Genomic DNA, 10,990 nt, shown 5'->3' with positions numbered 1-10,990 from the left:
CATCCATCCATCCATCCATCCATCCATCCATCCATCTACCTTAAGGAAGAGTGGGCACTGGCTCTCTGCTTGTGGGCAGGATGCCCAGAACCAGTGAGGAAGTCCATTAGCTTGAGCTGTAGAGACGTAGTAGCCCAGAGCCAGCGGCTGCTGTTTCAGCTCCTCCGGAGGGTTATCCCTGGACAGCAGGCGCTCCCCCTGACCCTACAGACACAAAGCAGAATCAAAAAATATAAATAATTAGGTGATGGTGACATTGAGGACATTATGATATTTTTGAGCATTTCCCGTTAAACTACTTGTATCCTATTTTAATAAATCTTTATCTTCAAGGTAAAATGGGGATGCTTGAACAGTAGACTAAACAAATTATTCCCCATTTAACTCAAATTAATTCTTCTTAATTGCAAATTATTTTAAATTATTTATATAACTGATTCCTAACTCACCCTGGTATGGTGAAAATGTGATCCCATTCCCATCCCTGATGGTGACCCAGGCGAGGTCACAGGAGAGGTGTTTGGGGGTGAGTGTAGTGATGTGATAAGCATCATGTCGTGCCCAATATCATTTTCCAGTTCATCAGGAAAGGGAAGATCAAACATGTCATCTGTGTAAAAAAGAAATAAAATATGACTTAGAATATCAGAATGCAGAACACTGAAAAAAATACTTCCCCCTTTCAGCCACATTTAAGGTTATTTCTAATATTATATTTCATCCTCTAGGTCAATACCATTATTATCTTCTGTAGGGTAGGAGCTGGAAGCCAGCTGGGTTGTGGCAGATGTTGGGAAGACCAAGATGTGTGTGCAGGAAGCATCCTGAGGTGTGTTCAATTGAGATGTCTGCAGGTTTAAAGCATTGCTGCGTCCAAACACAGAACCCATGGTCACCGCATCTAGGCAGAAAAAGGAAATAGGACACTGAAATATTCCATGTTATACACTGTTATTGCAGAAAGGGATACAGTGGTGCAATAGTACAAATGAAAAATCAAACTCAAAGAAGGTTCATGTCTATTTCCCTTATAAACTAACTTTACAATGAAAAGCATGTCTAAAAATGTCAGTATAAAAGAATCAACACCCAAAATGAGGATTATATTGGATAATAAATAAGATTTACCATTTAAATGGAATTTATTACCACAAACACTGTTCTTTGACCTTTTAACGTATTGCATAGTATAGTTATACATTAAGATGTTTAATTAAGATGATTATTGTATAATTAATAAATACCTGGCATGATCACAAATGAGCCCTGTGGCTCCATGGCAACCAAGCAGGCACTGAGGATGGAGGGAGAGTCAGCCGCTGATATCCCACACACACGGCAAGCCTCCCTCAGCTGGCGTCCAATTGACTGGAGGGAATGCTCGCCGAGGAGAGAACTCCAGTCTAGTTGGAAGATGCAATGAGTTAGAGAACTTTCCCAAATTCTATATGTCAACTTCTATTTCATTATCTCATGAAATAATTCAAATTGACTGTAGTAACTAAGTAACTAAGAAAAAACCATGCAACCTATTGAAGATTTTTGCTAATTATGTTCAAGAGTTATCAGTCCAGAATTTCAATTTACATAAATTATAAATACTTAATTCACTGCAGTAATAGTGCATTATTGCACCATTATTGTAGATATACATACTAACTAGAATGAAGGAAGGCAGCAAAGAATGAAAGGAAGGAATTCATTAAAAGACAGTGTCAAATGGAACTTCCTAACTTTCCTTTTTCTACTGTGAGTCAACACTAATGCTAAAAGGTCTCACCCAAAACATTGTGTAGGACCCATACTAAAAGTGTGCATACGTCAACCATCAAAAATCAATTTATACAAATATTTTAACGAGAAAATACTTTTTTTTCCTGACTTTCTCACCTTTTAGTTCACCATGACCCAGTCTGCCTAATCGACCAATCACAATTCTCCAAGGAACTGGAGTCCTCTGAATGACACCAATACACCACTCCCACATTTTCTGCAGACCCATCTTCCTAGCCGACACTTTGGGACGCCTCTTTCTGAAGGAGGAAACATTTTTGAGATAAAATGCTTTATTTTTCCATTAAAAAAAAACATTTTCTTCCGCTATTATCGTTTTTAATCACCTAGATCTATCAAGAGAGCCTCTAAAGTTAAGCACAACCTATTTTACTGTTTCAACCCTTTTGTTAATAGCATGAATATATTTAAATTAAAAACAGCAGTCTTATTTGATATGGGTGATCTGGTAGGGACCATGGAGAATGCTTGAAAACATGCAAGTTATTTAAGTAATTCTTGCTTCTAATTCACATGTCAGGTGAATGGGCAGAGAGCAATGTTTTGCAATGTGTGATGACTGTAAGGAACCGAGCAAATACAGTTTGCCTCAGCTGGATAAAAGTGTGAAAGAAGGCTTCTTCTTTTTAAATCAAAAGGTAATTTCCTTTTTAAGACATTTGACTGCTTAATGTTAGAACATTCTACACAGAGCAGAGATCCTTTAAAACAAAACTGGCCTTTGTGAAGTCGATGTAAAATTCTTCAGAAGACAACAATCTATTTTGTTATGTTTTGAGGCACAAAAACAACCTCTGATTGAAAGTTACCTCCTCTTGAAGGAAGTGGAATAAGGGCTGCTCAGCTTAAAAAACTGCGCAAAAATGAATAAACACCAGCCAGCTATTATTCAGGGAGCAATCCTGCTGTAATGTCCAAAAGAAAATGTGACCTTAATTTTAAGTAATGCAAAGATTTCTCATTTTTAAATGACTTGACAGAGGTACAATAAAAAAAAAAAAGAGACCTTTAAAATGATGTCATTCTGTTGCAGCAATAACTGCACATTGCCTCTCCAAAGATCTCTGACAGAGGAATCCAGAAATATTCAAAAAGTCAAAAAATAGCTAAGGAATTCTCTTCCCTTGAAAACATCCAGTAAAGAACTATACATGTTAGCTTTTACAGATATCCAATGTGCAAGACTCCACAGCTGAAGAAAATTGTATGTTTATTGTTTTTAAGTTGTGGTCAAGCCACAAAAATGAACAGTTATGCATATAAATCAAATAACACTAAGTCGGCAGTATGTTATGCAGGTGGGAACATTATGGTTTGGGCAACCTTCGTCATATGATACTGCCCGACTTCATTTAACTAAAGGAACGATGAACTGAGACACCTGCCTGGAGATCCCTGAAAACAAAATAACTGGATTTCCAAGTAGGATAGTTTGTTGAAAAGTTAGAACATACAAAGAACTTACCTGGACAATATATATGATAAGATTTATATAGTAGGTGCCTTGATGTGATTATGGAAATACATTTTTTTAAGTATTTCTAAAATGTCAGAAAGCTCACAGTAAACCTAACCAATATTTTTTTTTTATTCCTTATTTTCTTTGTGGACTAATTTGCTTTGTTTTGTTTTTTTTTTTTATCAAATATGGTGTAGTTGGTTGATAAATTAGAAATATATTGATGTCGAAAAGCTTTGATATGTTTTAAACTTATTTTACCCACTGTTTACATACAGTAATTGGGTGCAAATAGGCATACCAAAGGCAAATATTTCTTACCTATTTGGAACATCAATGTTAATAATGCATGTTTCCAGGAGCTCCCCTTGCTGGTCTGTACAGGACACAAGGATCCAGCGTTGGTCGTAGGACAGGCAGTATCCTACAAAAAGCACGTTGTATTTGGGAGGAACCTCAGTCAATATCTCTCCTGCCTCTGGTTGCTTTTGACGAGGTATCCCGAGAATGAATGGTGGCGAATAGAGCTGGAGTGGTTTAGGATGCTAAATAAAAAAGGTGAAAAGATAGATATATTTGCAAAAACAAAAAATTTATATAAGGGTATGATCAAAATCAGCTTAAATGTAGATAAATTATCAGGCAGACCTCTTGACTCTTTAGTACTGAGCTGACAGCAGACACTGGACCAAAACCAGTGAGGGACTTGATATAGGTTTGCTGGGGAAGCAGTCGTCTGCATTGTGAATAGCAAGAGAAAGCCAGGGAGCGCAAGTGTTGAAGGTACAAATGGCTCTCTCCGCCTGCGGGCTGGAGAAGATACTGGCATGGCACCACCTGAAACACAAGAACAAGATGGAACTAAACTATTCAACAAATGTGTCTGTTTAATTCAGAGCTGTCCTATTGTAAATCAAAATATTTTTATACCTGTAGAACAAGTGCCGGTCTCATCGTCTCAGGCAAGTTTTGCAGCATCTCTGTGTAGCAGCGAAGAAGCCCGAGAAGCCAAATGCTTTCTGACTCTACTTCTTCACCCTCCTCTTCCTCCTCTCCTACTTCATGCCTTATTCCACTTGAGCTGAGAAAAGCATCAATAACATAAACAACAACTGCTGGTGGGTTAGCGATGCTGTCCGCTAAGTCAGCCACAGTGGGGATGCCGATTCGCGCCTGCTCTGAGGATCTGCAGAAAGGAAGAAAAAAATTCATGAAGCAGGTTCAAACATATTTTCAATTTTAGCAACCTTTCTAAAACATTTCTTCTTACAGTTCAGGAGCATCTGCTGGTGTGTTGGCTCCTGGAGTAGAACTAGCATTGGCCTTTGGATCGTTGGACCCCCCTTGCGTTATCTCCCCAGGCTGACTTGAGATGGCGCTGCTAAGGGTTGACACATTTGATGCACTGACAGCACCTGAAGCTTGTTCTCCATCAACACTCCAAGTTTGATTCAGCCCAGAGGAGGATGTGTTGTTTACAGGAGGCTGTGGTTTGGGAGGTGATAGAAGACTGCTATCCAAAGTCAGGGCTGCAAGCTGAGGGCCTTAAAGAAGAGGAAAAATAACAATCAGGTTTTTTATTATTTAACACTAAAAATAATGAATCAAAATTTTATATGAGGAATATGTGTCAGCAGTTTCCTTATTCTTACCTAACTGCTGCTTCAAGGCATACGCATAAAGTTTCAGTTTGTTAATGTTGTCACTGTGCTGCTGTCCAGCCCATTGTCCACTCAGCCACTGATCCACATTCAGCTCCTCCAGCTTTTCTGGCTCCACTTCCTCCCCAACTTGAACGAGGCCTTCCTTGGACACCTTAGACAAAGGACGGTGCTTTCCGAGACGGCATGTCTGCAGAAGGAGCGGTTCCCTCATTAGAAAAAATAGATTAAACAATCCCTACTGTAAATACAGGGTATTGAAACCTCCTCCTTGCACTTTTTTCCCCCTCCAGGGGCGGAGCTCATTTTTTGTTTGCATTTGGACTTAATTTTCCACCTCCACAACAAGGAATTCCCCTTTTAAACAGAGGGTAGCAGCAGTGCTACTCTCATTTAGAGTCTCCTAACTTATAACGACATTTTAATTGTTAATATGTTAACCATAAACTGACAGTAAATATTCACATAAATATACTAAAATGTAAAAAGGACAGTTACAGAGTTCAAGCCCTCTTCAGGACCAGTTTTTGTGTGTTATGTGAACAACAGAAAGTTTTGTGTTACTGCAAGTCCTATAGGAGTAGAACGTAGGAGAACCACTGCTCTACCAATTTAATGTTTATATTTCGGAAAACCATAAATCATTCTTAAATCATTTTATTAGGAAAGGCTTAATAAAAATTCTGTGATTTATTGTAAAATGAATGTTAGTGAACCAGAAGAAAAAACAACAAGACTGTGATTGGTCCAGACTGAGCCTTAACTGGTTTTTAGCTACCCCTCAGTGCACATTGGTCCATGCCTGGCCACCCCTATAAAAATGTTCGGACTCCAGCAATGGTACTCTCAAATTATATGTGTTGTGCTGTTGTACTATAATCTGAATTTTACCATTTTGCCAAGTTAAAGGTCAAACACTAACTTTGTAAAGTCTTGTACATACAAAGAAGGAAAGTGTCCCCCAGTCTCAGCAAAATAGTTTAAGCTCAGTCATTTTAGAAACTCAGCAACAAACAACAGTCTAAAAGTCTTGCCAAAGAATCACAATGGATTTGGGTTGGAACTTTGCATTAGCTTGTGTACTACATCGATAAACTAAGTTCTAAAGCATTCCTTTATAGTTCTGGCTGTGTCATTAGGATTTCTGTTCTGCTGGAAAGTAAACCTCTACCTCACTATCATGTACTTTTCTGCCCTGTGTTTAGCCCATCTATCTTCCATGCTGTAGCCTTTGTTCATAAATCACTTTATTTAGCAGTGGCGTATTTTTTTGCGATTTCTCCATTAAGACCAGATTTCTCACAACAAATTTTATATAGACAACTTAATATAAACAGTGTCTAATATTAGGATAAATTCATTCTTATAGTGTAGAAAAAGGACCCTATTTTTTGAATATTTGTGAACTTGTTCTATCAGAAATGGGAGAGCTCATCTAATTAGATAAACTCTCAACAAATTTCTTCACCTAATAATAATTTCTGCAGCCCCTCTACAGCCACCATGCACATCTGGTGCTCCTCTGACTAATCCTCTCCTTTCTTGACCAGTCTGCTTAGGAGGCACATTTGCAGTTCTTCTTGACATGACTTGCGTGAATCTTTTTTCCTTTGAATTTTTTTTAATTATATTTCATTAAAAAAGCCTCCAACACAAAGAGCTAAATGTATAGAGAATCAGTACCCTAAGGGTAAATTCACTGATTAGGTGACTTTTAAAGCCTGTTAGTTGTGCTATATTCTTTAAAGGTATTAAGAGTGCTGATGCATGAACACACTTGCCAAAAAATACTTTACATTACACTTTGCAGTATATTTTTGTGTTGATCCCAGTAAAATACATTTGAGTATGTGGATATAAATGACAAAATGTAACAACAATCAAGGAAAAGAGGCGTGTGCTTTAACTGGCCACTGTAGACCATGCTTCTAGTTGTGTGCTGACCTCGTAAACAGCACTGAGCTCCAGGAAGAAAGCCTTTGATGCAGCAAGCAGGGAGGTGCTATTAGGACACACCACCACATATGCAACATCCCTCTGTCCTCCATATGGTTCCAGCAGCAACTTCTCCCAAAAAGGTAAAGCCATGGGCGACAAGGCCAAAAACTCCCGCTCTCGGTCATAACCTAATAGCACTTTTGGAATTGGGAGGGGCTCTGGTGACTCCTCTGAACCTGAGGCAAATACAGATTATAGTATTAGTCTCTGGACTAATTTTACTTTCAACATAGATCAGCGTTCTACAGCTTCTGTTCTGGGTAAATGTATTTAATTGCATCCCAGCTCAAACAAACCTGGATTAAAGTAACAGAATTAGCTGTAAGCAAATTCTGCAAAGACCTGGTAATGAGCCCTTCATGTGATTCAGGTGGGTTTGAACTAAGATACAAGTAAACCGTCAAAACAGTAGATTTCAAGAGCTGAGGTCAAGTTTGGACAAAAAGTTGGAACTCACCATAGGAGCCTCTTCCAGCCATCTTGTGAAACTGCTGCCAGGTGAGTGGACCCTGAACATGTTGGATGTTTTCCCATGTCCGTCCTGTCCTCTTCTTTTGAATGGCATCTTGGAGGAAAGGCTGCAGAGAGAGCAGCATTCGAACCATGTCCTGTGACGACAACCTGCTCATGTCCACCACTTGAACGTACAAACAGAGACAAGAGGGAACATCAAAAAGGTGCACAAAAGAAACATTAACACTAGATTTATCACAAATGTAGCAATCACATTCCTTACCATTGGTGTGAGGCCAGGAATGAATAGCACTACTTCTGACGACAGCAAGATCAACTTTCCCTCCTGTTGGGTTATCTACATACTGCAGCCCCTGTTCCAAAGCATTGAAACAGTCCACACAAGCATCGCTTGCATCTGCCCACTGCTTTTCAGCCATCCAACTTTGGAGCAGCGCCCCCTTGCGTCCATGACAGGAAGAATTCAATGGAAGATGTAGCGAAGCCAGAGAGGAGATGGGCTGGGAGCACTGCTCCTGAATAACAATCATTACAGATGGAGAGCCAGGACCAGCCTCCTGGGACTGCTTTGCCCTGGAGTCTCCCAGCGTTGGGTCCCGGCGACAGAGAGCAAGTCTCCTCTCAGCTGCTTTGCCTCCCTCAGAATTCTGACCGAATATGTCAAGCTCATCCTCCAGGAAGAGCCCTGTGCCGTGAGCCAGCCGTCTATTCACGATGGCACTGAAACCACACATGCAGCGGTACTGATCTTCACACGTGGAGTCTGGGATGTAAACCCCAACATCTGCCCCTTTCACATTCATGTTGCACGCACAAATACAGCAGCTGTCAAAGTTACGATCCTTAAAGACACTGAGGACAGAGTCTGAAAGCAGAAGGACTACATAGAGGCTGTGGGCCTCAGGGAGAGGGGGGCCCGGTCTAGCTAAATGCTCTACAGAGCTAAGAGGCAGGCTGGTGGAGGGGGTAGAGATTGGTGAGCTGAGCTCAGTACCATCCTGCTTCACTGAACCCTGGCCTGAGCTTGCAGCATTAATTCCCCTGGGCGTACGTGGGGTTCGTGGGGTGGGGACAGAGAAGCGTGGCGTGGCGGGAGAAGGAAGGATGCCAGTAGTGTTGCTTAGGGAGGCAGTGTTGACACTCATCTGGACATAGTCTTGTTCTGCTAGGGTCATGCCACTGGGAGTGTTCCTAGAAAACACACATAAGAAAATTAACACTGTCAAATTTTTGGGGGAAGCTCTGAAAGGTTCATATGCTGAGGCAAATACGGTTAAAACCATATATATACATATACTGCATGAAAAGAAAGAGCATTTTGTTTCAACACAAACCGATATCAAATCAGACAAAAAATTACTTTGTTTTTTTTTTTTTTTAAGATAGATTAGGATTACCAAAATTATTATGCCAGAATACTGAGAAAGAGAATTTAGTGTAGGGACAGTTTCTGGGGGGTAAGTTGGCATCAGCATTTTAGATTATGTATAATATAATATATGTATAACAGAGATAACAGTAAAAACTAGCGTCTGTTTCTATACTGGCTATGGAGGTATGTGGGAGTAGCTGCTTTTATAACCCACAGTGGCAGAACAGCCATGTTTTTTCCTATTGACTTTACAAGAACATTAATACCAATTTAAAATAACACGAGGAGGGTGCAAAACACTATTTTAAAGCTCTGTTCACACAGGATTAGTTTGAAGCTTTCAGAGACGTCTGTGTTTTTAATCCTGTGTGAATGCACCATGTCAGTAATTTGTTACCGGTAAGTAAAAATTTCCCCGTAAATTAGCTGCTACATTTTGCTAAACTCGGAGGTCCTGTGTTAATACTATTCCAATGAGAATAGGCATCTCTGTGATTTGGACAAAATCCAGTTGGAAAAAACGCATGATAAGGCAGTTTCTGTTTCCTGGGCACATTTTTATTTTGCTATTATAAAATCGATTGGGTCCCAGACAACAGAAATTGTATCGGTCCACAGTGTACAGGACTTCCAAAACCACCAGGTAAAACTAATCCCATAACAATAAGGCCATAGACACAAAGTCAGGATTGTAACAAATGGGCAGTAAATTGATGAAAATACCGGTATACATAGATTCGTTATAGTGTTATCTATATGCTTATGACACATAGACAACACTATATGAGAGCCAAACACACAAGTCATTAAAGAAAAGTTGATTTTGGGGTGAGTCTTCTTTAAGCTTATTGTTCTTTTGGAAAACCCACTAGGGTCACTGCTTTTCCTGGCCGATGTTTTAAGATGTTGCTTTCATCTTTCTATATGATTTTTGTCATAATATGATTGTGTTATGGTCTATTTTGTGAGGTGCACAAGTCCCTCCTGCAGCAAAACCTTCACTCAACATAACAGCGTTACCTCCTTATTTAAAATTTCTATTTGTTTTTTGTTTTTTTATCAGGGTTCAACCTCACATTTCCAAACTTAAACATGCATGGAAACTGATCCCCATACTAAAATGTCCCACAGTTGAATGGATCCCTTACTTCCCTTACTAGGAATTTAGGAAGCTAAAAATTGCACCTGAAGTCTTGGTAATCCTAAAGGAAATAAAAATCAATCTTTAGTCTAATTTAGCTCACAAAATGTGTATTCTTTCTTTTTACAATATCTGGTTTCAGCTGTGTTTGTCAGAGAAATGTTCATTATATAAATTGAAATATAATCTTTCAACAACATCAGTTTAAAGAATGTTAAGGCCTATTGCTTCTTACGTGTACCCATCCTTGGTGCATGTAGTATTCTGTGGATGCATGATTGGTGTAAAATGCTCCATTTTGGGCAAGGTTGCCCAGGATGGTCGGTAGTAACATTGTTCAGGAATCTTGAGAGGCGGTAACGTTTGGCTGGGAAGGCAGGACAGCGGCGCAAACATGGATGATCCTATCTGTGGCTGGACAAAAAAAAAATATATATATGCATGTTACAACTAATGCTCAGGTAACTGGTAAAAGCAAAAACATAGCTGGAAGATCTTTGTACTAACCCTGTTGACCCAAACAACCAATCGGTTACAGCTTTACAAAGGAAAACCTATAGAAGTTCTCTACCAGTTGACAATGCATTGAGGACCAGTGCCATACAACATATCCTCCTCTGATTGCATTTCTATACAACCCTTTCCGAATTATAAAAATGAATATTTCAACCCTTTGACAGGTCTTTTTTTTTTTTATTTGCACCCAATGCTACACTAATGGATGAATTAATTAAGGTTTTCATTTACAAATATACTCATGACTTGAAATAATTCAATAGACTCAGATTAAGATAGAGGTGGGAATGTTCCACAAAACATTAATGTCTGGAGTAGGAGTCCATATTCAATTATCCTGATTATTTAAAATATTATTATTTGTTGTGTAGCAACACATTCAAAACACAATTCTAAAGGCTTCATTCGGTAAAATAAAGCGTGAAAAATTAAAGTTAAAGGTACAGAAATTAATGCATATTTTCTCTCTCTCTCTCTCTCTCTCTCTCTCTCTCTCCATATAGATAGATAGATAGACAGACAGACAGACAGACAGACAGACAGACAGACAGACAGACAGACAGACAGACAGACAG

General features: G+C 39.2%; 1 protein-coding gene across 3 annotated transcripts in view; it reads right to left on the bottom strand.

The window, feature by feature from the left end:
* The window catches only part of med13l (mediator complex subunit 13-like), a 110,800-nt gene that overhangs the window by 2,390 nt on the left and 97,420 nt on the right, over positions 1-10,990 (bottom strand). For all 3 annotated transcript variants that reach the window (XM_015392261.1, XM_015392254.1, XM_015392246.1), the window contains exons 16-29: positions 10,135-10,313; positions 7,649-8,577; positions 7,370-7,549; positions 6,859-7,088; positions 4,906-5,104; positions 4,524-4,797; positions 4,184-4,439; positions 3,902-4,090; positions 3,575-3,798; positions 1,891-2,033; positions 1,245-1,403; positions 737-901; positions 450-610; positions 40-204 (exon numbers count right to left, since the gene is read on the bottom strand). In XM_015392261.1, coding sequence (XP_015247747.1) covers positions 40-204; positions 450-610; positions 737-901; positions 1,245-1,403; positions 1,891-2,033; positions 3,575-3,798; positions 3,902-4,090; positions 4,184-4,439; positions 4,524-4,797; positions 4,906-5,104; positions 6,859-7,088; positions 7,370-7,549; positions 7,649-8,577; positions 10,135-10,313 — 3,453 coding nt within the window. The remainder of the gene's footprint in view (positions 1-39; positions 205-449; positions 611-736; positions 902-1,244; positions 1,404-1,890; positions 2,034-3,574; positions 3,799-3,901; positions 4,091-4,183; positions 4,440-4,523; positions 4,798-4,905; positions 5,105-6,858; positions 7,089-7,369; positions 7,550-7,648; positions 8,578-10,134; positions 10,314-10,990) is intronic.

Source organism: Cyprinodon variegatus, unplaced genomic scaffold, assembly GCF_000732505.1.
Source record: "Cyprinodon variegatus isolate N-32 unplaced genomic scaffold, C_variegatus-1.0 Scaffold23, whole genome shotgun sequence".
Taxonomy (NCBI): domain Eukaryota; kingdom Metazoa; phylum Chordata; class Actinopteri; order Cyprinodontiformes; family Cyprinodontidae; genus Cyprinodon; species Cyprinodon variegatus.
This window is presented reverse-complemented; position numbering and strand designations above follow the sequence as displayed.